Source organism: Clarias gariepinus, chromosome 6, assembly GCF_024256425.1.
Source record: "Clarias gariepinus isolate MV-2021 ecotype Netherlands chromosome 6, CGAR_prim_01v2, whole genome shotgun sequence".
In the NCBI taxonomy this organism is placed as follows: domain Eukaryota; kingdom Metazoa; phylum Chordata; class Actinopteri; order Siluriformes; family Clariidae; genus Clarias; species Clarias gariepinus.
In genome coordinates, this window is record NC_071105.1 from 33987217 (window position 1) to 34010959 (window position 23743).

General features: G+C 36.6%; 2 protein-coding genes across 3 annotated transcripts; both read right to left on the minus strand.

Annotated features, from left to right (window-relative positions):
• Nucleotides 1–8711: 8711 nt before the first annotated feature.
• Nucleotides 8712–18504, minus strand: LOC128526271 (apolipoprotein L3-like). 2 transcript variants are annotated; one of them, XM_053497954.1, is made up of 8 exons: nucleotides 18146–18504; nucleotides 16099–16248; nucleotides 14574–14726; nucleotides 13681–13776; nucleotides 12997–13101; nucleotides 12858–12897; nucleotides 12156–12201; nucleotides 8712–10337 (listed from the first exon to the last, which is right to left on the minus strand). In XM_053497954.1, exons 1-8 carry the CDS (start codon nucleotides 18284–18286, stop codon nucleotides 9596–9598), a joined length of 1473 nt encoding a protein of 490 aa, XP_053353929.1. In that variant the 5' UTR covers nucleotides 18287–18504; the 3' UTR covers nucleotides 8712–9595. The 2 variants fall into 2 exon arrangements, with proteins under 2 accessions (XP_053353929.1, XP_053353930.1); XM_053497955.1 differs by lacking the exon at nucleotides 18146–18504 and adding an exon at nucleotides 17300–17874.
• A 2049-nt stretch (nucleotides 18505–20553) lies between these two features.
• LOC128526276 (apolipoprotein L3-like) lies at nucleotides 20554–22751 on the minus strand. The gene has a single exon (XM_053497966.1). The coding sequence runs from the start codon at nucleotides 22400–22402 to the stop codon at nucleotides 21503–21505; it is 900 nt and encodes a 299-aa protein (XP_053353941.1). The 5' UTR covers nucleotides 22403–22751; the 3' UTR covers nucleotides 20554–21502.
• Between the last annotated feature and the right edge of the window lie 992 nt (nucleotides 22752–23743).

Consider the following 23743-nt stretch of genomic DNA (forward strand, 5'->3'; position numbering starts at 1 on the left):
CGCAGGTTCAAGCTCTTAATTATAATGGTAACACAAGTCATATATTATTGTTATTAAAATATTTTTTTAACCATATCTGTAAAATTTGAAATAAAATGTAAGTAAACAATTTATTAGTATTGAATTTATTGCAAAAATTATCAAAACATGTAACATTATTTCTTGCAATAATATTAATTAAAATTAAAACCATTTACAATTTATTTTACTAGCGCCATAAGTAAAGTCAGCAGTCATATAGAGAATTAGACATATGCATAAATATAATCTCAACATTTGACAACAAAAAAATTCTCACTCATCTTCTATACCACTTCATCCTATATTCAGGGTCACGGGGACCTGGAGCCTATTCTACGAGACTTAAGGCACGAGGCAGGGTACACCCTGGACTGGGTGCCAATCCATCGCAGGGCACACACACATACACACAGTCACATCCACACACTATGGGCAATTTGTGAACGCCAATTAGCCCAACCTGCATATCTTTGGACTGTGGGAGGAAACCGGAGTACCTAGAGGAAACCCACCAAGCACGGGGAGAACATGCAAACTCCATGCACACAGAGACGGGAATCGAAACCCGGACCCTGGAGGTGCAAGACGACAGTGCTATATAATATTATATATATAAATGTTATATAATACTTATTTTATTTCAGAAAGCCAAGAACATTCTAAGTATATAAAAAAAGATAATTTAGAAGGTAATTTAGTCCCCCAACAGGAAATAAAGTTTTGTTAAAGCAATAATTATTTAATATTTGTTTAGAAAGTACAATGCTTTGCAGCAATGCAAACAATGACAATGCGACTATGACAAAAAACACTTTAAAAAAGTAAGAAAGAGTATGTAATCTGGTATTATAATTGATTTATATAAAGAATTGAGCAATTAGGGAAATAACTTAATATTGTATGATGAACATTCAAAATAAAATTACATTTTATTCTTACCTTAGACATTTTAGTATATTGGTGTTACTGGATTTAAAGACCTGCTACACTAGATTCTGTCTAGTCCGAATGATCGGAATAAACGTACCTTCTTATGATAAGCTACAGTTATGCCTAGCCTCAAAACAAAATGGGTTTATACAAATACTGGAATGTCGAATTTCTTGTCAGCTGTCACTACAACAGCTAAAAATGGCAAAGCGCTGTAATGGTGCTCAAAGCATCATTGATTTTCATAACACAAGCATTTATGTACATAATACCACTGCATATCGAGTTCATGTAGTATCATTGGACAAATAAGGAATCCTTCTCTTCTATGCTTGCTTTATTTTTAAGAAACTGTCTGGAAAGCTTTGATGTGTTAAATAAAACAAAGTGTTAGTGTGTGTGTGTGTGTGTGAGAGAGAGTGTGTGTGTGCATGTATGTTTGTGTGTGCATGCGTGTGTGTGTGTTTACACCTGTGTGTTATTTGAGCATGCTAAGACATAAAAAACTATTGTGTGTGTGTGATGGTGTGTGAGAGAGAGATGTGAGTGTGTGTGTGTTCTATACTGTATGTGTGTGTGTGCATGTGTGTATGTGTATGTGTGTATGTCTGTATGACTGTAATGGCATGCGTGCGTGTAAGAGTTTTAACGTTTGTGATGTGTACATGTGTAGAATAGGCCACAGATGCTGGTAAAAAAAAAAGCATCACACTATGATGCTACTGAAAGTAATGTCACTGAACAAGATGTGACTTAATATAATGCCACACAGAAAGTTATTAACCCCTTTTCAGCGTAAGTTTAAGGCATTATCACGGCTGACCCGTTTGATCATCAAAAATCACTCCACAATTTTGCATCCTCAATGTCTTTAGATCACATAGGCCTGGTTTGGTGGCAATCGTATAAATTCCCTAGGAGAAGTATATCAAAGTCCATCGGGTGCGTTTTAGCAAATGACACAAAATAACTGACTTCCTGTTGAGTTGAGCTCAGGTCATGCAGTGTGTGACATGCATTTGTTCAGTTTCGTGTTTGTACGTGCAAGGTTTGTATGAGCTAGGCAGCAAAATCTTATGTGAGGGCCCCTGAGGGCCCCGGGTGACATGACTTTCAGGCATCCTAATGGCAGCAGATTCCAACCTGTCTGCCAATTTTCAAGAATTATTATTTTTTTTTAGCATGTTAAGAACCTCAAAGCTTTGGTACGAGCAAAAATGAGAGCCCCATTTGTGATTTGCATAAAAGAAGATCCTCGTGCAGTGATTTGTTTAAGTGGTCTGAGGGTACACCTGGTGCTCAAACAACTCACTGAAGAGCTTAAACAGCTTAAGCGTTTAGATATCTGCAAATAAAATTTGGACCGATATGCTAAGGAAAGTAAAAGTTTCTTAAAGAGAATCATTGAAAACGTCAGAGTTAAAAGTCACCCATCAACTGTAAAAATTATTTTAACAGTTTTTTTTGGACTCTCCAGTTTTTTCTGAACTTCTGATTAAACACAGAGGACTGCTATACAAAGGCGCGAAAAGGTGATCTTTCATGACAGTGTATGTCTGCACACCCGTGCCCACACTGTTGACACTCTGCAGAAATTTTGTATTGAGGGGTTAAAGCATACTCCCTATTGTCCTGATCTCACTCCATCAGACTTCCTCCTGTTCGGGCCCCTGAAAGCAGCCCTACGAGAACAAAGATTCACTTCTGATGAAAAAGTGTTGTTTAGCATAAAATACATTAAAAATATCATCATTGGTGGACAGAGTAGCAAATACTGCCATGTGTAAAAGTGATGGTACTGCTGTAATGGTGTAAAGAAAGTGAAACTATTTTGGAAAAACAAAATATATTTTTTTATCAGATAATTAAAACCATCTGGTGATGATAAATGTCCCTTAAAATGTTTTTCTGAGCATTACTCATAGGGTGTGGTTGTACCTACTGTAAATAGTCAAAACGAATTGTAGTCAAAACAAAAACCCTGTTGTGTTCCTTAAAAATGTTTTTGTAAAACTAAATCAATCTAAAACTATCTTTTGACTATGGCTTGCCTGTACATTCTTTTACAGGTTTGCCGTGCTTTGAAATGCCATTATTTCCATGGTTTAGGCTCAGATAATTGCAAAGAATTTTCCTTCTGTTCCCATCTGACCTATCCCCTCCCCCACATACCCATCCACCCCCCCATCCCCCGTCCCCCGTCCCGTCACTGAGGTTTGTCTGCTGACCAGGGATCAAAGACACACCATGACAGGGTTGTTCCGTCTATAATGTGGTGTTTGTCTGTACAAGGGTCTTGAGGGGTTTTATAGCCAGAAAAACACAAAACCACAAGCTTGCTATTACATAGATTGGTGCACAATTCAAAACACTATGTTAGGTATCATTATTAATGTTAGGGAACGCTACCATACTTGTGAAATATATCAACAGTCTCTTGCCAGGAAATCAAATACTCACCCTTAAAGCGTTTGGTGCCATTTAAAGTTATTTTTTTATATACATATATAAAACCTGTTATTTCTACTCTCTTCTCTTTGGATCGGATATTGAGGTGTTAAATCTTCTATGTTGCTATACCTCGCAGTCTGCTCTGGATCTGATATTAATGTGTTCATTTTCCCATGCTTTCTCTCTCTCTCCATTGAACTAACACTTCCTGGTTCGTCTCTGGACAGACATCTGTACAACTTCAAGTATTTGTTCTCCAGGATTTCACCAGGACATGTTAAAATAGTTTATGTTCTTTGAAGTAACAGGTGTAAATGACTTCAGGCGTTTGGCCAAACATATAAAGTCTCTGTCTTTTGCTGTTAATGAATAGGGACCTTTCTGACAGACAATAGCTTTGCCTGTCTGACTGTCTCTCTTGGCTTCAGTAAGTTATCAAAGCACAGCAGTCAGAACAAAAGACTTTATTATGCTTCATTATGATTGATTGCTGAAATTAAGTTCTTTTTAATTTACACTTAATTGCTTTCTTCTGTAAGATACCTACTGAAGCCCTCCCTGTATACAGAAGAAAAAATTATTTTAATTGCTTTTAACAAAGGACAAAACGTAGATCATTTGCACCAATATTGTCAGTTAACATACATGGAAGAGCAGCTAAATGTTACTTCTTTCTATTTCTGATGGAAGGCGGGGCAGGGGTGGCACAAAATTCTTTGCCCTCCCATGCAACATTGTGACCAGCGCTTTTGGTTCTAGACAAGAAGTTTAACAGCAAAACCATCAATTTTGCAATATTAATGAACATAAATATCACAACTTGTCCTATACAGAAATCCAATACCAGTCTTGGATAAAAGTAAGTCTAAGGGTGCTAATTCTTAGGTTATTTTTAAAATATATACAGGGTAAAAAATCTACATACACCTACTTCGATTTTCTAATTCAGTGATGCAAGAATTTGTAAGACGAAGGTCTCTTAACTTCCTGTGCAAAACTAAAAAGGGTTTGCTTGACAGATTTTACAACTGGCCACAACCTAAATGTAAATGTTCCATATACAGTAATTCACTTTTCCTAGGTTGAAGTTGCAGGAAAATAGAGCCCCAAGTGTCTTGGTTCAGATGGCCAGGATTCACTTTTTTTTTACACCTACTATAAACTTCCTTTGGCCCTAAGCAAAATTCTTCTAAGAGGTGCTCCTATCTGCCATTTTCTACTGACACACAGTAACACCTGACACACCACATTGTGAAAACTTTAACTAGTTTAATGTTGAATGAATTAACTTCTTACAGTGGAATTTGTTAAGACAGCAGGTAACATTGAGGGCTACTTAAAGATTTTGAAGACACGTATTAAATTAACTAATAGATTTAAGTTAAGCCAGCAATTTATCTTCAGTGCGATGCAATCAAATGATTTTATAAACAAATTCAAATTTCAAATTCAAATTTTATGTGTCACATACACAGTCATACACAGTACGATATGCAGTGAAATGCTTATACGACCGCCAGTGATCTTAAAAAGAGAATTAAAACTTATAATAAGAAATAAATATAAATAAAAGAAATACGATAGAAAATTAAATTTAAATAGGATAAAAATAGAGATTAAAATAGACATATACTGTACATAAAAATAAAAATATACTATACATGAACATTTTTTTTTATTGAAATTTGGTGAAAGAAAATGGTGTGCAAATGTGCATAAAAAGTGACTTATTAAGGTGCCTTATTAAAGTGTCTTTGTGCAATGGTCCAGAATGTAAACATAAACATGTAAGTGTAGATGTGTGTGAATGTGTCCATAGTGTCCATGGATGTTAAAGGATTGTACTAGATCTGCACGGTGATGTGGTTGAGAGACCTTATCACCTGCGGGAAGAAGCTCCTCCTCAGTCTCTCTGTGTTGGTCTTCAGGGAGCGGAACAGAGAGAACAGTCCATTGGTGGGATGGCTGAGGTCCTTCACGATCTTCCTGGCCTTGGTCCAGCACTGCTTGGTCTAGATTGAATGCAGGTCATTGAGCTCGGTGCGGATGATGCGCTCAGCTGATCGCACAACCCTCTGTAGAGCTCGTCTGTCCTGCATGGTGCTCTTCCCGAACCAGGTTGTGATGTTTCCCGTCAGGATGCTCTCTATGGTGCAGGAGTAGAAATTCCTGAGCACCTTGAAGGGCAGTCTAAAGTCTCTCAAACGTCTGAGGTGGTAGAGACGCTGCCGGGCCTTTTTTACCACGGTGTTGATGTGACAGGACCATGACGGGTCCTGCGTGATGTGATCACCGAGGTATCGAAAGCTGTCCACTCTGGGCTTCTGTTGATGACTGGGGTCTGGTAGTTCCTCTCCTGCTTTGTACTGAAGTCCACTATCAGCTCCTTTGTCTTGTGAACACTATAGGTAATGGTGATTTTTTTGTGGTCTAATAAAATATGTAGAAATGTTTTAATTGGAACAAAAAAAGATTTATTGTAGTGACCCACTTCAGCCGCTGGGGGGCAACGCCGCTGCCTCCTCCCGGCAAACTCCCCCCTGTGGGAAGTAACCGTTGGGTTCTAAAGCACAAGAAGTCCTGGAGGCTTTGCTCAACACATAGCACTATTGTAAAATGCAATTGCTAATGAAAAAAAGAACTCCCCTGTAGCCAGGCTATTTAACTGATGGCCCTCAGGCCAGTTCCAACTGAATTACAAGGTCAATTTAATTGCCCCCCTTGAGAAGTGTAAAAAAGTCATCCCTAGCTGATGCATAGTGTGCTGTCCCCGCGCATGTTTCTAAGGACTCTTTTTAATGCCTGAGGTTTTGTTCTAGCTAGCACGTTAACTCGGATATTACATTTATAAAAACGTCTCTTTCTATTTAAAAACATCTTTTTCCTAATGAAGGTTCTGTGAATGTTTGGTCGAATGGTTGACAGCAGAGGTTTTCAAAGTATCTGATTCCTGTTTAAAGTCAAAGGCCAAGAACGATTAGCAAATGACTTTGAATTAAGCTTGCTTATAACTCACAAGTAATGTACATTCATGTTTAAGAAGGTCAGAGACAAAATACATTTAAGCCTAGTGAAAAAATGACACTTAAACCAAAGCAACTCTAACTTTAAAGCAACTTACACTGCAGTGTGAGAAACATTCAAAAGATGTTCCATGTTGGTGTGAAAGTAATTGTACTATTTGCCTGCAAATTGTTGTGTGTGAACAGCTCCGGCTTTTAACATTACTAAGTTTACAGGAGGTTTCAAAGAAATTTGAACTTAAAAAGAGGTCTTCTTTGACTGATTTTCACGTAAATAAGCAAAGTGTATTTGTTTTAATGCCTGAATAAATCAATTAAACAAACTGTACAATATGATAATGTAATAATAAAATAATCCTGAAGTAAAAGTTACATGGTGCCCCTTAACGTTAGGCTTCATGTCTAAAAAAGTGTATTAAACTTTGGCTGTGCTGCTTTATACTTCTTTCGTGCGAGATCTTGCGCTCGTGTGGGATCTACCAATACTAAGGACTCTAAGCAGAGTGCCACATGACGACATGCATGCATATATAACATGTGAGTGTCGTGACAGTCCCTAAGACAGTCAAAACACACAGCAGCATAGTCTAAGGAATGGCACTGTCTGTCTTCAGTCAGCTGCCTAAACCTTGTAAAAATGATCTGGTCGCTAGTGAGAGATAAGGCAAGTAATGTACACTTATATAAAACACAGAAGGCTTGTTTTTCCATGCTCACAGGACAGAACATGAAAGCCTGTTAGCTCTTAGCTAACTTGTAATTTCTTGAACGTTAGCTGACATTTGAACTCTCTCATACTCACACCGGCTGTCAATGCTGCAATGAAGCGATTATGTTTGCCTAAATCTCAGGCCAGGATCGCTATAACCATCTCCAGATCTACTGACTACAAAACTATCAATTTATTAATATGTATAGCACCTTTTTATTTCGAAGTAGGAAACATACAATTCATTACATTGTATTACTGCATTCCTAATTTGAGGAGTGGACCGGGTCTGAATTGACCTGCCATGCGGTCCAGATCTGGACCGGAGTCCAGACTTTGAGAAGACCTGGCTTAGAGGTTATTTAAAACAATTAGCATTATATAAGTGAGGATAAGGTGTTTCTGCTCATTGTTAAACTGAGACAACCTAACATTACTGAGGTGAGCTTAATTAAAGTTAGGCTACATGTTATCATATGGTAGCGACACCCGAGCCGAGTGAAAATGATAGCAATCAAACTAAAAGGTGAACTGGAATAAGATCAGTAGCAGTATTAGCTCATGCTAGTAAACTATTACTCATTTTAATTATTATGGTAGTCAATATTAATTTAAAATAATGCTGAGAAAACATTATTTTGAATTAATATTGACTACCATAATAACTACTAGCGCGAGCTAATGCTGCTACTGATTTTTATTCCAGCTTATCTGTTCAGTTTGATTGCCATTCTTTTCACTCGGCTCGGGTGTTGGTTATCTTTATGTATTATCATGTGGGATATGGTGGACTGCTGTGGGCCAGGAAGCCCAGGGCCACTTTTTGGTCCCAATCCGCCTCTGCCCTGACCCATCCAAGCCCTTTAATGTTGAAGTCATTGCACAAGAAAATTAAATTAGGGCTGTAAACTGGCACTGAAAGAGTGGGGTTTTATGCATGGCAAAAATCATTGGGCAAAAATCCCTTCATCCCTTCAATAAAAAAATCGCCACTTTGATAGCTTTACTTAGACACCTGAAACAAACAAACAAACAAAAAAAAAAACAGCATTGATTGAAAATTCCTCTGAATTAGCCTAGGCACTGAAGCAGTGAAAAGTATACTTTCTGGATTTCTTCTTTTAGTCTGAGCCTTTATTTCCTCTTGGAACTTCTATAAAAAAAAAGGTTCTTTCAGAAGTTAGTTTGGGATTGGTTAAGAAATATGGTGAAGGTTGGCAATGGGACTTCAGTCTTCCCCCAAAGCTACTACTATTGGGGGAGCTAGTGGTGGTAAGATACAGTACAAACACCAGGCCAGTTCCTGGGTGTTGGCTTGTGCTGGATGCTAGTTTTTAGAAGATGTTCTGGTCCAGGCTGGGGTTGGGTTAGTCCTTTCAAAAAGAAATTAAGGAGTTAAGGATTGAGGGAATGAGTCATCCCTGTTGCATGGAAGTGCTTAAAGTTATGCTCACAAACAGAGATCATGCTCATCTACTGTAACAGGCTAGACCATAAAAACACAGCACAAATTTTCACCTTCAAAATTTTGCCATTTTATTTTTTCAGCTGTTTAAATAATTAAAGGCTGTTTTTTTGTTTTACTTAGTTAACCTTAGCAAACAACAAAGCTGTATTTACTATACGGATGAAAGGCTACTTAACACTTTTAAGGTAGAATGTTTACTTGTACGTCACTTAGTGCTGATGTCAATAACTTAATAATAATATCTTAGACCATTCCAGATGTTTTTATTGGCGTTCTTACATGACATACATTTTACTGATCAGTGGATCTTCAAACTATTATAAAAATGTATACAGTATAATTTTGAACCGGATTATGCAAATATTGCATGCGGAATGATTTACAAAATTATGAAATGTTATAGAAACTATTCAAAGTCTACATTGATTTAAAGTGTTAGATATTAACAACACTTTTAAGGAATTGTGCTTACTGAACTAGAGTCATTAACCCAGAGACTTTCAGTAACATAACAAAAATTCAAAAACACTAGATTATGTGTTATATTTAATAAGAATTGCTAAAATTTAAACTGTAGTATGCAACTAGTATATACGTGTACTTTATATATACATCCTGTTCTACATGCCAGCAGCTTCCATTACACCATCAGTGTCAAGGCTGGCCTGCATTTGTTTAGCCATTTTGCAGATTTGTGTGGCAAATTTGATTTCTGATTATGTTCTCTATACATGTACTAGGCAGGGACCACTTTAAATGTAAAATAAAAACACAAACCCAATTAGGACAGACATACAATACATACATAATTTTTTTTTCATGTTCTGAATCCATATTTACATCATTTAAAATAAGAATAGCTGATGGACCCCATCCAGATCATGGTTCTACAAATGTTTAGCATGAAGAAATGCAATCTGGATTTTAGTCTCAAACTTTCAACACATGTATGTACATTAGGAATAATAAAATGCAAAATAACCCAAATCTTCACTATGTGCGTAAATACTGCATGTATTCAGACCGCACCACAGCCTTAAACGTCATCAGCTCGTCAAGGTTGGTTTGCATCTGCTTTGCCACGTTGCGGATTGTCTTGGAAAATGTGGCTTCTAATCCCTTCTTAAGTTGCTCAGAATCTTCTTTGGTAAAGTAAATGTTTAACCCCAGCGCGAAGCCTTTGATCAGATCTGATGACTTGCTGGCTGCTCCAATCACTCCTATACTGTCTCCAAGCTTATGTGCCATTTTAGCCACCTTCACTGTATTGCAATCCACCTCCCTCCATGTTGATGGGTTCTTCAGGTATTCAATATGACAGCTGATAACCTTTATACACATCTCAATTTCCTCTATCTGTTTAAAATGATCTTTTAGGATTATTTCCACCTTCTTCCTGTCCATATTGGTGTGGACTTTGTTGGTGATGGCAGCTGAGGCTCCAGTGACCCCTCCAGCTGCTGCAACTCCAGCTCCGACTGCAGTCACTGCTAACGAAGCCCCCAAAGTCACTGGGGCAAGTATGATACCTCCAACAGCGGCTGCAACTCCTACTGCCCCTGCAGCTCCCCCGGTAATGCCTGCTATCTTTACCCCCTTGTGGACTTTGTCAATGCCATTGGCCACCTTCTGTAGTTCTATAATGTGCCATCGCAGATTCACTCCACGCTCAGATAGGATTTGATCATACACATTAAGAGCTCTTTTTAGATTTTCAGCTTTTTGTGTGAATGCTCTGAAAAGAGAAGGAGAGAATAGAAGTTATAATAGTAAAAAAAGTGATTTGGATAAATGAGTGTAACTTTTACAAATCATAAGAAAATAAATCACAATATTAGCCAAACAAGGAAGGCATGGACTACAATGCCCAACAATCCCCCCGACCCCCTCCAGGTGACTTTTAATCTCTCAATACCATGCAGTAAATTAAGTCTCATAAAATGTCGCCAAAAACTGCTTTCAACAGTGGTAAGGATACCTTAAAAGGTGGTAACAACAACCTCCATGGAAACCTCCTTATTCGGTAAGATAAACAAAGCCCTTGCCACTCAACCAGATGCAACATCAGGCCATGCCTGACCTGCACCAGCAACAACAGTGGTTTGATGCCATCACAAAGGAGCAACCAGCTGCTCCTCCAGCAGCAGATGTAAGATTCCTTGATCTTGTAGCAGGTGCATGGATAATACATGAGGATAAGTATGTAGGATATGTATATATACCCTGGAGTACTAGAGGGTAAAGAAAGCAGTACTGCAGCCCTGACCCTGAAGTAACATAAAGAAAAATTCTGCACACGGCAATATTCATTTCCTGAAGCATTGATCCATACTATTTAACTAATTCTTAGGAGCAACTGGCCAGACTGGCAAGTTAAAAAATTACATACATTAAATAAATGTATGTCTATAATAAATGAGTACAATGAGTCTACTCTGTCAGGATATTTCTATAATCAAACTGGTCATGGAGGTGGTGTTGCAACTATTTATAACAATTTTCTTACTGTTACTCAGAGAACAGAACCCAGGTTTAACTCAACCCAGAGTTGCTTATGCATAATGTTGCACTCACTGACATACATAACACATTTTTGCTATATCTTGCTCTGGCCACCATGTATAGATGCCCATGGCCTTACGTTGATTTTTCCAAAGAGTTTGCACATCTACTGTAAAACCTACTGGTTAATTTTGACAAGTGTTGATTGTAGGAGACTTTAACATTTATCTAGTTGATGCTAACACCTTAGGACGTGCTTTTCTGGATTTTACTGTGGTTAAACAAAACATAATTAAACATACGCTTGATTTACTTATATCACATAAAACAGATGTCACTGATATAGATAACGTGCGGAAACACAGCTAATCTGTTCTACTTGTAGTCTCTTAATTTGATTCATACCGAATGCCAATTGATGACTAGTTCAACCGGTTGGGTAGATATTTTTGAGACACTGGATTTAACCAATAGATTTTGGTAGATTCTATTGGCTTCAATGTTCCTAGAACATGTGTTTGGAGCCCCAAACACCTTTCAATGACTCAAAGATTAACTTCTTGAGATGGTCAGGACAGGATAGACAGCCAATTCAAAGAAGTGGACAGGTAACAGCATGGTACAGTATATGAGCTTTCAGTTGGGCAATGAATAGATGCTTCCCGAAATTTTAAGCTCGGGCAGTCAATAGAAGAAGGTGGCAGGCTAAACTAGGATGATGTTAAAATGGTATTTGTTATTAATTGGCTGGGAATTGAACCCGGGTCTTTTGCATTGCTAAGCACATACACTATTGGACAATTCGGAAATGCCAGTTAAACTACCCCGTCTGTCTTTGGACTGTGGGAGGAAACCCAGAATACCCAAAGACAGTTTGAATAGTTGGGCACAGATTGAAGCCCTTCTCAACCTCCACCAAATGCAAAAAAAAAAACCCAGACCTGCAAACTGACCCTAGGAGGGACCCTAAGGCGCTCACCACCACATCACTATACAATTTTCCTTATCGAAGATATTTTTCAGATACACAGATTTCAATTTTGACACTTACTTTACATCATCTTTCTTTATGTCAGAAAATCCAACTTCCTTCCAAGCTAAAAATAAAAAAGGTCTATTGTTAATATTAGACAGATATTTCAACTGTCAGTCATCAGTTTGGGTGAAAGTCTGCCATACTGAGGAGAGAGCAGCTACATGCCAAAACATACACACATTTAGCAAAAAAAATATGTTTTTTTTTTTTTTTTTTTTTTTTTATCTTTACCTAGTTGTTCTAAATTGTGTTGTCCCAAATCCTTCTGTAACCTAAACAATGGTCCTACTTGGTGTTTTTGACAAAGGATAGTACATCCTGGTGCACTAGCTTTCTACTAACCTAAATAAGTGGAAATAAAAAAAAACTTACAAGATTTACAAGATTTTCCACCACCACCTTTTAGCCACCTAGTACTACTAAGAATAAAAAAAAGGATTTTTACCCTGTTAATTACACGAACTGTCGGTCACCAGATCCGCCAGTCGTGGTTAGTTAGTTCTGCCAGTCGCAGAAACATATTGCAAAATAACTTGTTAAATAAACAAAAACTCATAACCTTTAATAATAAATTGTGGTTGTGGAACTATTGTATAAACACAATATCACACTTGAGGTCGTCCTATTGTGATGGATATCAGCCTCCGGCACTCGTTCATCACACCACCACTCCCTCTCATGTTATATTTCAATGAATGAATGCAATATTAAACGTACGCTTTTCTGATTCCCACCATTCCATGAAGTCTGCATTTGCCTAAGAGAAAGCAACAGAGTAGATGTGCTACAGCTGTAATTTTGACGAATAACTTTATAAATTCTGCAAATTGTATTGTGATTGTTGATATTTCCCAACCTCTGCATCCTGCTGACACCGAGGGGAATTCTGTACTGGAGAGTCAACTGAAATACTTCTTGGACAAAAAGGTGGAGAATTCAAAGCCTGCTGAGTCACAAATACCTACAAACACATGAGATTTTCATGAGAAAAACTGAAAACATGCACCAAAGCTTTAACAAATTTCAGGGCATTAAATTTCAGTGTAAAAAAAATAAGGCCTATAGATACAATCCTTGTGGCTGTGTTCTCAGTTTATGTAGAACTGGTCTCAAACTTTTGGTACAACATTCATTGCGTGCTGAAATGTGGATTAGCTCGTCTATTCTACTACTTTCTCTTTGTTGGGTACTGTATGTGAGTACTTGTGGTGTGCATTCATCAGATACTGTATGTCCAGACATGAGACTGCAAAATGTATGAACTATTTTAAAATACAGTTCTGTAAAATCTAACTAAAATACGATTCAATTGTAAACACAATTTCTGAATTTTTTATAAAAATCCATTTATTAGATAATTTACTTGCGTATTTTGTAGTTTTCACACATTTAACAGAACTTCTTCACTACAATTTAGCATTCATTTCCAAATACTATACAATTGAATAGTGCTCGGGAGATACTGTATTGCATTTGAGCATGTTGATATGATGAGGCTTTGGAATCTAAAAACATTGATTCTATAAGTCACTCTACTCACGCCACACTTAGTATGCAGCTTCTCCTTAGGACTGGATTCGGCCAAAGTTTTTGTTGGAAGTACTGTCACGTAGCCTGTATCTTCTGCGTAATTCCTCTTGTGGATCCCATATAAAACACAGGAAATAATATTGGTTGATCTGCTTAGATTAGTTTTCTTTACATTAATTGTATTTATAGCAACGCATTAAGTATATTTTTTCACTATTTTTACTACAACACACAAACAGTCTTGTAGCTATATGAATATAATGCTAATTATGGTAGTGCAGTGAGTTACCACTCGAAGTATATTATTTTAATAGATCTGTATTACACTTATACACCAGCTATTTGCCAACAATTACAATTCTTTCTCTCTCAGTTCAATTCAGCTCATTTCAGAAGAGCTTTATTATGAATCAATTATAAGTTTTATAAAACCATTATTAAACATTGATTACATTATAAATAGCATCAATATGAATTTATAAACATATATAAACATTATAAACATATTAGATATGAAAGGATAACATAGTAGGTAAACAATAAAAAACAAAAACAAAACCCATCAATATTAACAACTATCAGGTTACTATCTGAGCAATAGTGATATTAAATTGTAATTAGTTAGGGTTAGGGATATTCAGGTTGTGTGCACATTGTGTCTCACTGTGTCTCGCTCTCTGACACATATTTTGCAGTGAAGACAGCTATGTTATTTCTCGGTTTTCTGAATGAAAACCTTTCATTCCATCTTCATCCTATGGGATTTCTGCATCTCATTCCACAGAGTTCTGAACTTAGCATGAAAACAATTTCAGTGCTGTTGTAAAAGTTTCAGACACCTGCAACAGACACTCTGTTTCTTTTTTTTTTTTTTTTTTTTTTTTAAAGGTTTGTGATTACTACCTGTGATGGACCGTCATCTATGCTTTCATACAAATGTTCAGCAGGCTCAACAGAGTGGGACTGGTAGAGTAAGGTTTTTCTTTGTTGTATTGTTGAGAGCCGAGGTGGAACCATGGGTCGAGGAGGAGGTTCATTTACAGGTGTGGTATTACTCTATAAAATGGTAATTCAAACAAAAAATAACAGTTTACATATGGTTTATAGTGTTAACAATATGTTTACACTGTTTTATTTAAAAATAATTAATACAGACTGTATGGAATAAAAAACTCAAGAACAAAATAATTAAACATGGGACAGCATGATGTCAACTTGAAATGTTTTATTTATCTTATTCCACAGCAGTTTAAATGTACAATTTAACTAGGAGTTTATTTACTGTTATTATAAAATATAATCATATCGTCAATCATATAGCAGCAACTCAATGCATTTACGCATATAATGGCCAAGACGATCTGCTGAATTTCAAACTGAGCATCAGAATGGGCAAGGACCAGCTGATCTGCGGATTTTTGAAACTGCGGATCTACATGGATTTTTTTTTACAAACAACCATCGCTAGGATTTACAGAATATTGTCTGAAAAAGAGAAAATATTTAGTGAACGACTGTCTGGGTGAAAATGCCTTGTTGATGCCAGAGATCTGAGGAGAATGGCCAAACTGGTTCGAGCTGATAGTAGCTCAAATAAAATCTCGTTACAACTAGTATGCTAAAGTGCATCTCTGAAAACAACAAGTTGAACCTTGTCTGATTAGTTAAAATTTTCTGCTGATTTTCTGTGATATTTGGGTGGTAGGGTCAGAATTAAGTGTAAACAACATGAAAGCATGTTGTTTTGCCTTGTATTATTGGGTCTGGCTGGTGATAGTGGTATAATGGTGTGGGAGATTTTTTGTTGGCATACTTTGGGCCCATTAATATCAACTGAGCATTGTTTATTTCCCAAAGCCTACATGAATATTATTGCTGACGATGTTAATCCCTTTATTTCCAGCATGCTAGTGCACCATGTCACAAGGCTAAAATCATCTTAACTTGGTTTCTTGCTCATGACAATGAGTTTATCTACTCAAATGGCCTTCACAGTCACCATATCTAAATCCAATAGAGAACCTTGGAATGGGAGATTTGAATAATATGGTTGTGCAGTTAATAAATCTGCAGCCCATTTGTGATAATAACATGTCAATGTGGGCAAAAATCTCTAAGAAATGTTTCCAGAACCTTGTCCAATATATGCCATGAAGAATTAAGGCAGTTCTGAAGGCCGAAGGGTGTTCAATCCAGTACTAGCAAGTTGTACCCAATGAAGTGGCCTGTGAGTGTATATAAATCCTGTATTTTGAAATGTAGTGTAATAAAAGAGTTTTATTTCCTACTTGCATTATTAAAACATTACAACATTTTAACTGTGTTTGAAATACTTACCCTATCAATCAAATTTCAAATGGTATAAAAGTGTATATATATATATATATATATATATATATATATATATATGAAAGTAAGACTGTATTACCCGTGTTAACACCGCTCCTCTGCTTGGTGGGACAGAATCACAAAAAGAGCAGGAGCGAGTCATGCTGGGTGGATGTTCCCCAACGTATCTGGTGCTCTGGTAGGCTTTAGCTGGGACCGGAGGTGGCGGCCTCTTAGGCAGATAAACTGGCTATATAGTGATAAGAAAAAAATGGTCATGGCAAACTTTGTCCCTTACTTACAATGACAACACAAGCTAAATATCATTGGTTTCTCAGTTACTGTAGGTTTGAGACCTCAAAACTGTTAAAGATTTAACCTTTTCTTTGGTTATCAGTTCTTTGCATGTAATGTTTAAACTACAGATTTAAAATAGAAATATCAAGTAATATTTAGAATTTCATTTAAATATTTAATGACAAAATGAATTTATAACTGTAATTATAAATGTAAACAAAACAGTGGCTGAGGATCACCAATTCTGAATTTAAAAGGATCATCTAAAAAAATCTAACTCTAAGCATATCAACCATAACTAACTCAACTATATGTATTTATACATATAATAAAACTAAGTAAAGTAAGTCTGTCGATTTGCAGTAACTATACAATTCCAAAATTCTATGCGAACAAAGTTGAGGGCACAGTTACAGTAGCTTTATAAAAGTCTGCCCCTACGTTTCAAATCACTGTCCTGTTTTTCTGTGCTTCCTATGCTTTTCCTGTAATCCTTAGAACTGAAGCGGCATGGGTCCACGCCAGAAAAGCAACATAAATGACGGTTAATGATGGATTTACAAAACACCTCCACCTATGGAGGTGTGTGTCGACAGGGAGAGTGCTTAGGCATTAAACTGTGTTTGTGTTTTTAGATTTGTTATGTAGAACCAAAGTTATTATTATTTATAAAATGTGTAAATTTTACCTCTACTGGAATATGGGATTAGAGTCTTAAACACATTAAACTCACAAAAATCCACATACTATTATTTCAAAGTCTGAACAACTGAAAAACTCATGATCATATGTGCTAATTGCTTACATGAACCAGGAAGTGGTGTGTAGACTGGAGAAGCCATTGCACAATCATGTGGCATAGCAAACACCATAGGAAAAACCAGTACTAAACTGTTTGTTTTGTAAATAAGAACCTGTAATCTGTGTGTGTGTGTTTGACAATGATATATATTTTTTAAAAGTCTATTGGATTTTGCTTAGAGGCAGCACGGTGGATTACCTACAGGGTCCAGGTTCGATTCCTGCCTCGGGTCTACTGTACGTGCATGGGGTATTCATGTTCTCTGTGTGTTTAGTGGGTTTTCTTCGGGTACTCAAGTTTCCACCCACAAGTGGTGTTCCTGAATTGCCCATAGTGTGAGTGTGTGCGTGTGCCTGTGATGGATTGGCACCCTGTCCAGGATAAAGTGGTATAAAGTGGTATATGGTAAATGTTTTTTTACTCAGTCATGTTTATAAAAAAAATTAGTCCATCATATGGCCTAGGTTGGTGCTGAGAAACAAGACACTGTGCAAAACAAAATCTCTCATTGGTGTACTTGTTAGTAACTGCAACTTACTATGTACTTTTTTTTTTTTACAGTACATCACTGAAAATATAAACAAATATAAACAAAACTTAATTGAGTTTTAAGATTTATCATTTATAATTAAGTATTAAGAATGTTTGATTGTAATATATTAAAGATATACTAGGTCACTGGTAGAATAAATATAACTCATTTTACATACTGGTTATCCTGTGTGGTCATGACAATACCTTGAGGCAATACCAGGGATCTCAGGGCACAAGGATGGGGACACCCGAATGGGGTGCCAACCCATCGCAGGGCACGAGCGCACCCACTCACACATCCAAATGTAATCTACGGCCAATTTGAAATCTCCCTACACCGCGTGTCTTTGAACTAAGGGCACCTACAACTCATGGAAAGTAGATTAACGATTTAAACCTTAACCTTGGAGTTGCATAGCAACCATGTTCACCACCTAAGCACCATACCCAAAGATCAAATAATAAGTTTAATTAAATACATTTATTTTTTGTTAAATCATAAATTTACCCTTACCTTCGACATTTTTAATAATGTTGTTATTGGGTTCCATATAGTCTGAGTGCTAGGAGCAAACTGAAGTTTTACAGCTTCTATCCTCAAAACAAAATGCTTCTTTACACACAATGGAATGTCGAATTTCTTGTAAGATGTCATTTTAACGGGTAGTCATGTGACTGTACTGATACAGGTACTGAAAGATTAATTGATTTTGATAGCACTAGCATTTGTACATAACTGCACCTTATGGTTTTCTAATATGTTCTTCTAATATGATAGGACAAGTGAGGAATCCCCAAAAAAGGAATCCAAAAATCCATCAACCAGAAAGCAACATTTCGACATAAACTATTTGTTGTAATATTACACTTGATCAGAAGAAAGCAGCCTACAGTGTTAGCATTACATCAGACTAGTGGAAAACAAACTTTACAAAAGAACGCACTAGTTTTGCAGGCACATGGGCATGTACGTGTGTAAGTTCATGAAAGAATCTTGCATTTGCAAACATGAAGTGGCAGAGAAATCACTGTCAGTGAGCTATATAAGACAATGAACTACACAAACAACACTAACACAACAATATTTGCTTACTCTTGCATGTTGTAGTGAAATTCATTAATAACAGTTTAAAGAGGTGAGCTGAAACAGTTTTGTGAACTTGCCTGACATTATCAGCTGTTGTCTTGCTATCTATGATTAGCATTTATGCATGTACTGTATTTGTATGTATATAGTGTGTATATAGTTCAAGTCAAATAAAAGAATAGCAGAAAAACAGTTCACAGCTATGAGAGTAGAAACTACCTTTACATGACTGTACTGAATGTGGATGTGGCAGTAACTCCTAGCCGAGTTCCTGTAATGCGCATTCTTTGAACAATCAAAATGCCATGCATTTACGGGCACAAGGCAAAGCATTGCAATGGTGGAAATAAAATATACAACATATCATATGAATAAAATAAAAACAATATGATCACGATATGATATAAAAATTATGTAATAATAATAATAATAATATATAAAAGACCCTGATAATTTTATATTTAAAATGTGGCTAAGAGTCTTATCAATACAGTGCTTCAAGTCGTCTGTAAATTTCAATCAGTTTCACACTTTCATTCATGACAAATTTCTTTACAAGTCCTAGTTTGCCCCTCGTATTATGTATGTATTAAACAATATAATTGTTCTGGAAATATAAGGGTTATAGCAGTTGAAAGAAGGTGTGTGTGTGTGCGCGCGCGTGTGTGAACAAAGTTGTGGTTGATAAAATATTACTGGATCATCTAAAATCTCACACAGGTCCACCTCCTTTTTATGATTTCAGTGGTGCTCATTTGTGCAACAAAACACTTTTGTTGGAGTCTTTTCATGATAATTATTTGCCTTATTTGTTTTGTTAATAGAGTCCACAAAGCCTCAAACTCCACACATGACACTAAGGAGCCCCTCCAAGCCCAACAAACAGAGGCTGTGATAGGTGAGTAAATTGATTTGATTTTTTTTATATTTTTTGGTCATTCAAAATATAATCAACCAAAAATTCCAGGCTGCCTAACAAATTAGCCACCTAATCTAACAAAAAATAAATAGGTAAAAAAAAAAAAAATCACAGATTTCCCTTAGGGAGAAATTACAAATATTGGTCTGAATCCAGTGGCCAACGCCCACAGCCAGCTTTGAGTCATCAAATTCACATTACATTCTGAAATCTTTTTGTTAAATTAATTAACAGGGTCGGCATCAAAAATGGCAAACTGAAGCCATTATTTAGCAACAGTTCAGGACATAATGATGACAGAAACAGATCGTTTCTCAGTAAAACATATAAGGTTGAGTATATATGGAATGATTACATTTTAATTATTCAAACACAACTCTTTATAAATATATTATGTCTCACTGTTTGCTGTTCATTTGTTTCAGCACAAGATGTCAAGAACATCTTTAAAGTGCAGGAAGAGGAGGTAAAAGTGATTAGTTAAACAAAGTTAAAGAATGAGGGCAAAATGTGGAGGAGGCATCAAACCTCTCTGTGCTTCCAGCTGCAGACTACAGCCTTAAAATATATTCACATACCTTTTTTCTTTGTTCGATTTTTTTTTTTTTTTGAGAACTAGATACTGAACATAAACTAAAAAAGGACACTGTGGGTGTGTCAAGTCATACACTGACTGACAGCAGGGTCTCCTAGCAGCAGCACTGTTGAACAGTAAGTTTTTTTTTTACTACTGTTTTGTAAATATGTGGTAAATTGCTTCAATTTTTTTGTTGTATTGTGTTTTTTTTACATTAAGTGTGCTGCTTTATTGATTTTTTTGAACTTAATAAAATTTTTTTTTTTTTGTATATTTTAGTTGTAATGTAATGTATTACACTACAGTACATCACACATTTAGTAGTACACATTGTAGAAATACTGTAAGTAATTTTTCAGGTCTGTTTAAATTGTGTATATCTTTTATTTGAAGTACAACTACTATATTAACTGTAGTAGCCATTTAATATTATTTGCAGTATTTCTGCAGTATAGCAGTAATACTGAAATATTAAGGTGAAGATAAAAATGCAGGAAGGGTTTGAAACTTGAAAACTACAATTTTTTTTTTGTAAAGGACTACCAAACACTAAAGTTAAATACAGAGATTTCATGCTATAAAACAAGAAAACATGGTTTAGCTCAATCAGGTGAATAACAGTGGGATGACAACACTTTTATGACCAGAAAAACCAAAAGTGGCAAAAAGGGCACTAGAGTCATGTAAATGGAAAAGGACACACACGTGATAAAAATAAATACTTCAAAAAGATTTTAAGGTGAAAGTACTATTTAATAATATACAAAATGTTAGTGTTACTCAAGAAATGTAATGAAAGCATTTAGAAGTTCATGACTTTCCACTCATGACTTACGACTTATACATGTCAGACATTTGTTTAATCATTATTTAAAGTGTACATAAGTGATATCATCCACCTTTAAAAGGCTATGTTGATTGATCTCCTCAGTCAGATGCAGGAAATAAAACAGACTTTTTCTTTAGAGATTATCAGTTACATAATTGCAATGAAATGCTGCATTTATACTATACATTAACATTCCATAGTAAAATACTTTAATAATAAGAATAGGAATAGCCAAATCGACCCTATACGGTACACACAAATCATGTTTTACATGTCTGCAGATCCCAAAATACACAACACAGTCCCCATCTACACCATACATCTACAAATGTTTATTATGAATACATTTTATTCAAATTTAAGTTACACTGCTCTCCGGCTCTCCGAAAGAATAATATTCTAAATTCTTTGATATTCAAAATTCCCAAATAACCCAAATATCTGCTAAATGCACAAATGTTATATGTCAGATTCGACCACAGACTTTAACTTCATCAGCTCGTCAAGGGTGGCCTGCATCTGCTTTGCTATTTCGCGGATTTTCTTAGCAAATTTGGTTTCTGATCCCTTCTTCAGTTGCCTCGAATCTTCTTTGTTGAAGTACATGTCCAAACCCAGCGTGAAGCCTTGGATCAGACCTGAGGACTTGCTGAGTGCTCCCATTGCTCCTACACTGTCTCCAAGGTTATGTGCCATTCGAGCCACCTTCACTGCTTGCCAATCCACCCCCCTCATTGTGGAAAGGTTGTATTTCTTCAGGTATTCTACATTAGAGCCGATGACCTTTACACACTTCTCAATTTCCTCTATTTGTGTAGAGTGATCTTTTAGGATTGTTTCCACCTTCTTCCTGTCCATATTGGTGTGGACTTTGTTGGTGATGGCAGCTGAGGCTCCAGTGATCCCTCCGGCTGCTGCAACTCCGACTCCCACTGCAGCCACTGCCAACGAAACCCCCGCGGTCACTGGGGCAAGTATGACACCTCCAACAGCGGCTGCAACTCCTACTGCCCCTGCAGCTCCCCCGGTAATGCCTGCTATCTTCACCCCCTTATTGACCTTGTCAATGCCATTGGCCACCTCCTGTAGTTCTATAATGTGACCCTGCAGATTCACTCCATGCTCAGATAGGAGGTAATCATACACATAAAGAGCTTTTTTTAGATTTTCAGCCTTTTGTACAAATGCTCTAAAGAGAAAATGAGAGGATGAAAGCATAATGGTCAAACAGTGATCTGGGTAAAAAAGAAGAACTTTGCCACAGAATTTAAAATTGTCCACAGAATTCGAGAGCCCTGCTTTTGTAACCATATGACAATAAGATTGTGATAACAGATAAAGTCTTGGCATCCTTGTCATAGTGCAGATGGTAACCAGGAGAAAAGTGGACAATTATAAAAGGTTACAGTAAAAACATTACCAAGATGTGTGATCAGATGTGCTGCTGTGATTTCTAATTAAATCATCAAAGTTACTGGTGTTTATAGCAGAAGGCGTATAGTTGAGCCAAGGAGTGTATTTGTCATGTAGATGGCGAGAAGTAGGTTAAACTGGCAGGAAACATGTAATTGTTTTCATGTGTTTGTGATTTAGATTCCAGTAGACACTGTGTGCCAGATAGAGATGGACCTGATGAAGGCAGAACAACACACAACACACTTGACCTGATCAAGCCTTGTTCTGTTTAGTGTTTTGGGCTCTTTTTTTATTAAGGGGAAGAGGAAAAGGTTTGTGTAATAAAGAAAAGAAAATGAAAGAGACAGAAAGCTTCACACAATTTTACATATTCTACGGTGCATTCTAACAGTGGTGCCAAAGTGTGTCACTCTTTGTGTGTTTTCTTTGTTTGGAGCTTCAAGCATGATTCAATGCATCAGGGACAAAATTATTTGAGACAATCAGAACTCACAGGTAACCTAAAGAAAGGGAATAATAGAAGTATGCTATATTGGCTTTCTTTGGGCTATGGGCAGATGCGTCTCAAGATTGCCAAAACAGCATTAATTGAAGCCAGCCCAAGACCCAAGGGCAAAAGGAATGTAAGGGAGTTTTTGAGGCTGGCTATAGGTTTGTACCTACATCTTTATATGGCTGAAGGCCAAAGAGCACCATGCCTTTATTGAGCCCCGGGTGTATGTCAGAGGTGGCATTGTTGAGCATGTCGACTTTAAACTTTAATTCAAGGGATTAATCAGAGGTAGATGTAAGTATGGGTAAAAAATCTTTTATTAACGTTCTAATTGTTTGTCAGAGTTTAAAACATCTGAGGTGCAATACAATAGAAAATGTATAGTTTAAAGATATTGGATTTATACAGCTCCTTTCTATTTTCCCTTTTACATCTTCTCTATTACATCCTTTATTGCAATTAACCAGGACAGAGGGGGATAACTCATATAATTTTACATAGGTCTCACCACTAAGAGAGGTATATTACAAAATGCTACAAATTAAACCAAAGTTAATTGCTAATACTGTAAACATAATTTTTCTTAATAAAAAGAAACCTGAAACTCTGTAAAAATCCACCTGTCTCCCATGTCGTCCTTCACATACACCCATACAAGTGAAATGAAAAGGTCTTTGGACTGTGGGAGAAAACCAGATTGCCTGGAGGAAACCCACCAAGCACGGGGAGAACATGCATAATACATGCACACAGAGATGGGAATAGAGCCTGGCTGAGAATCGAACCTGGAC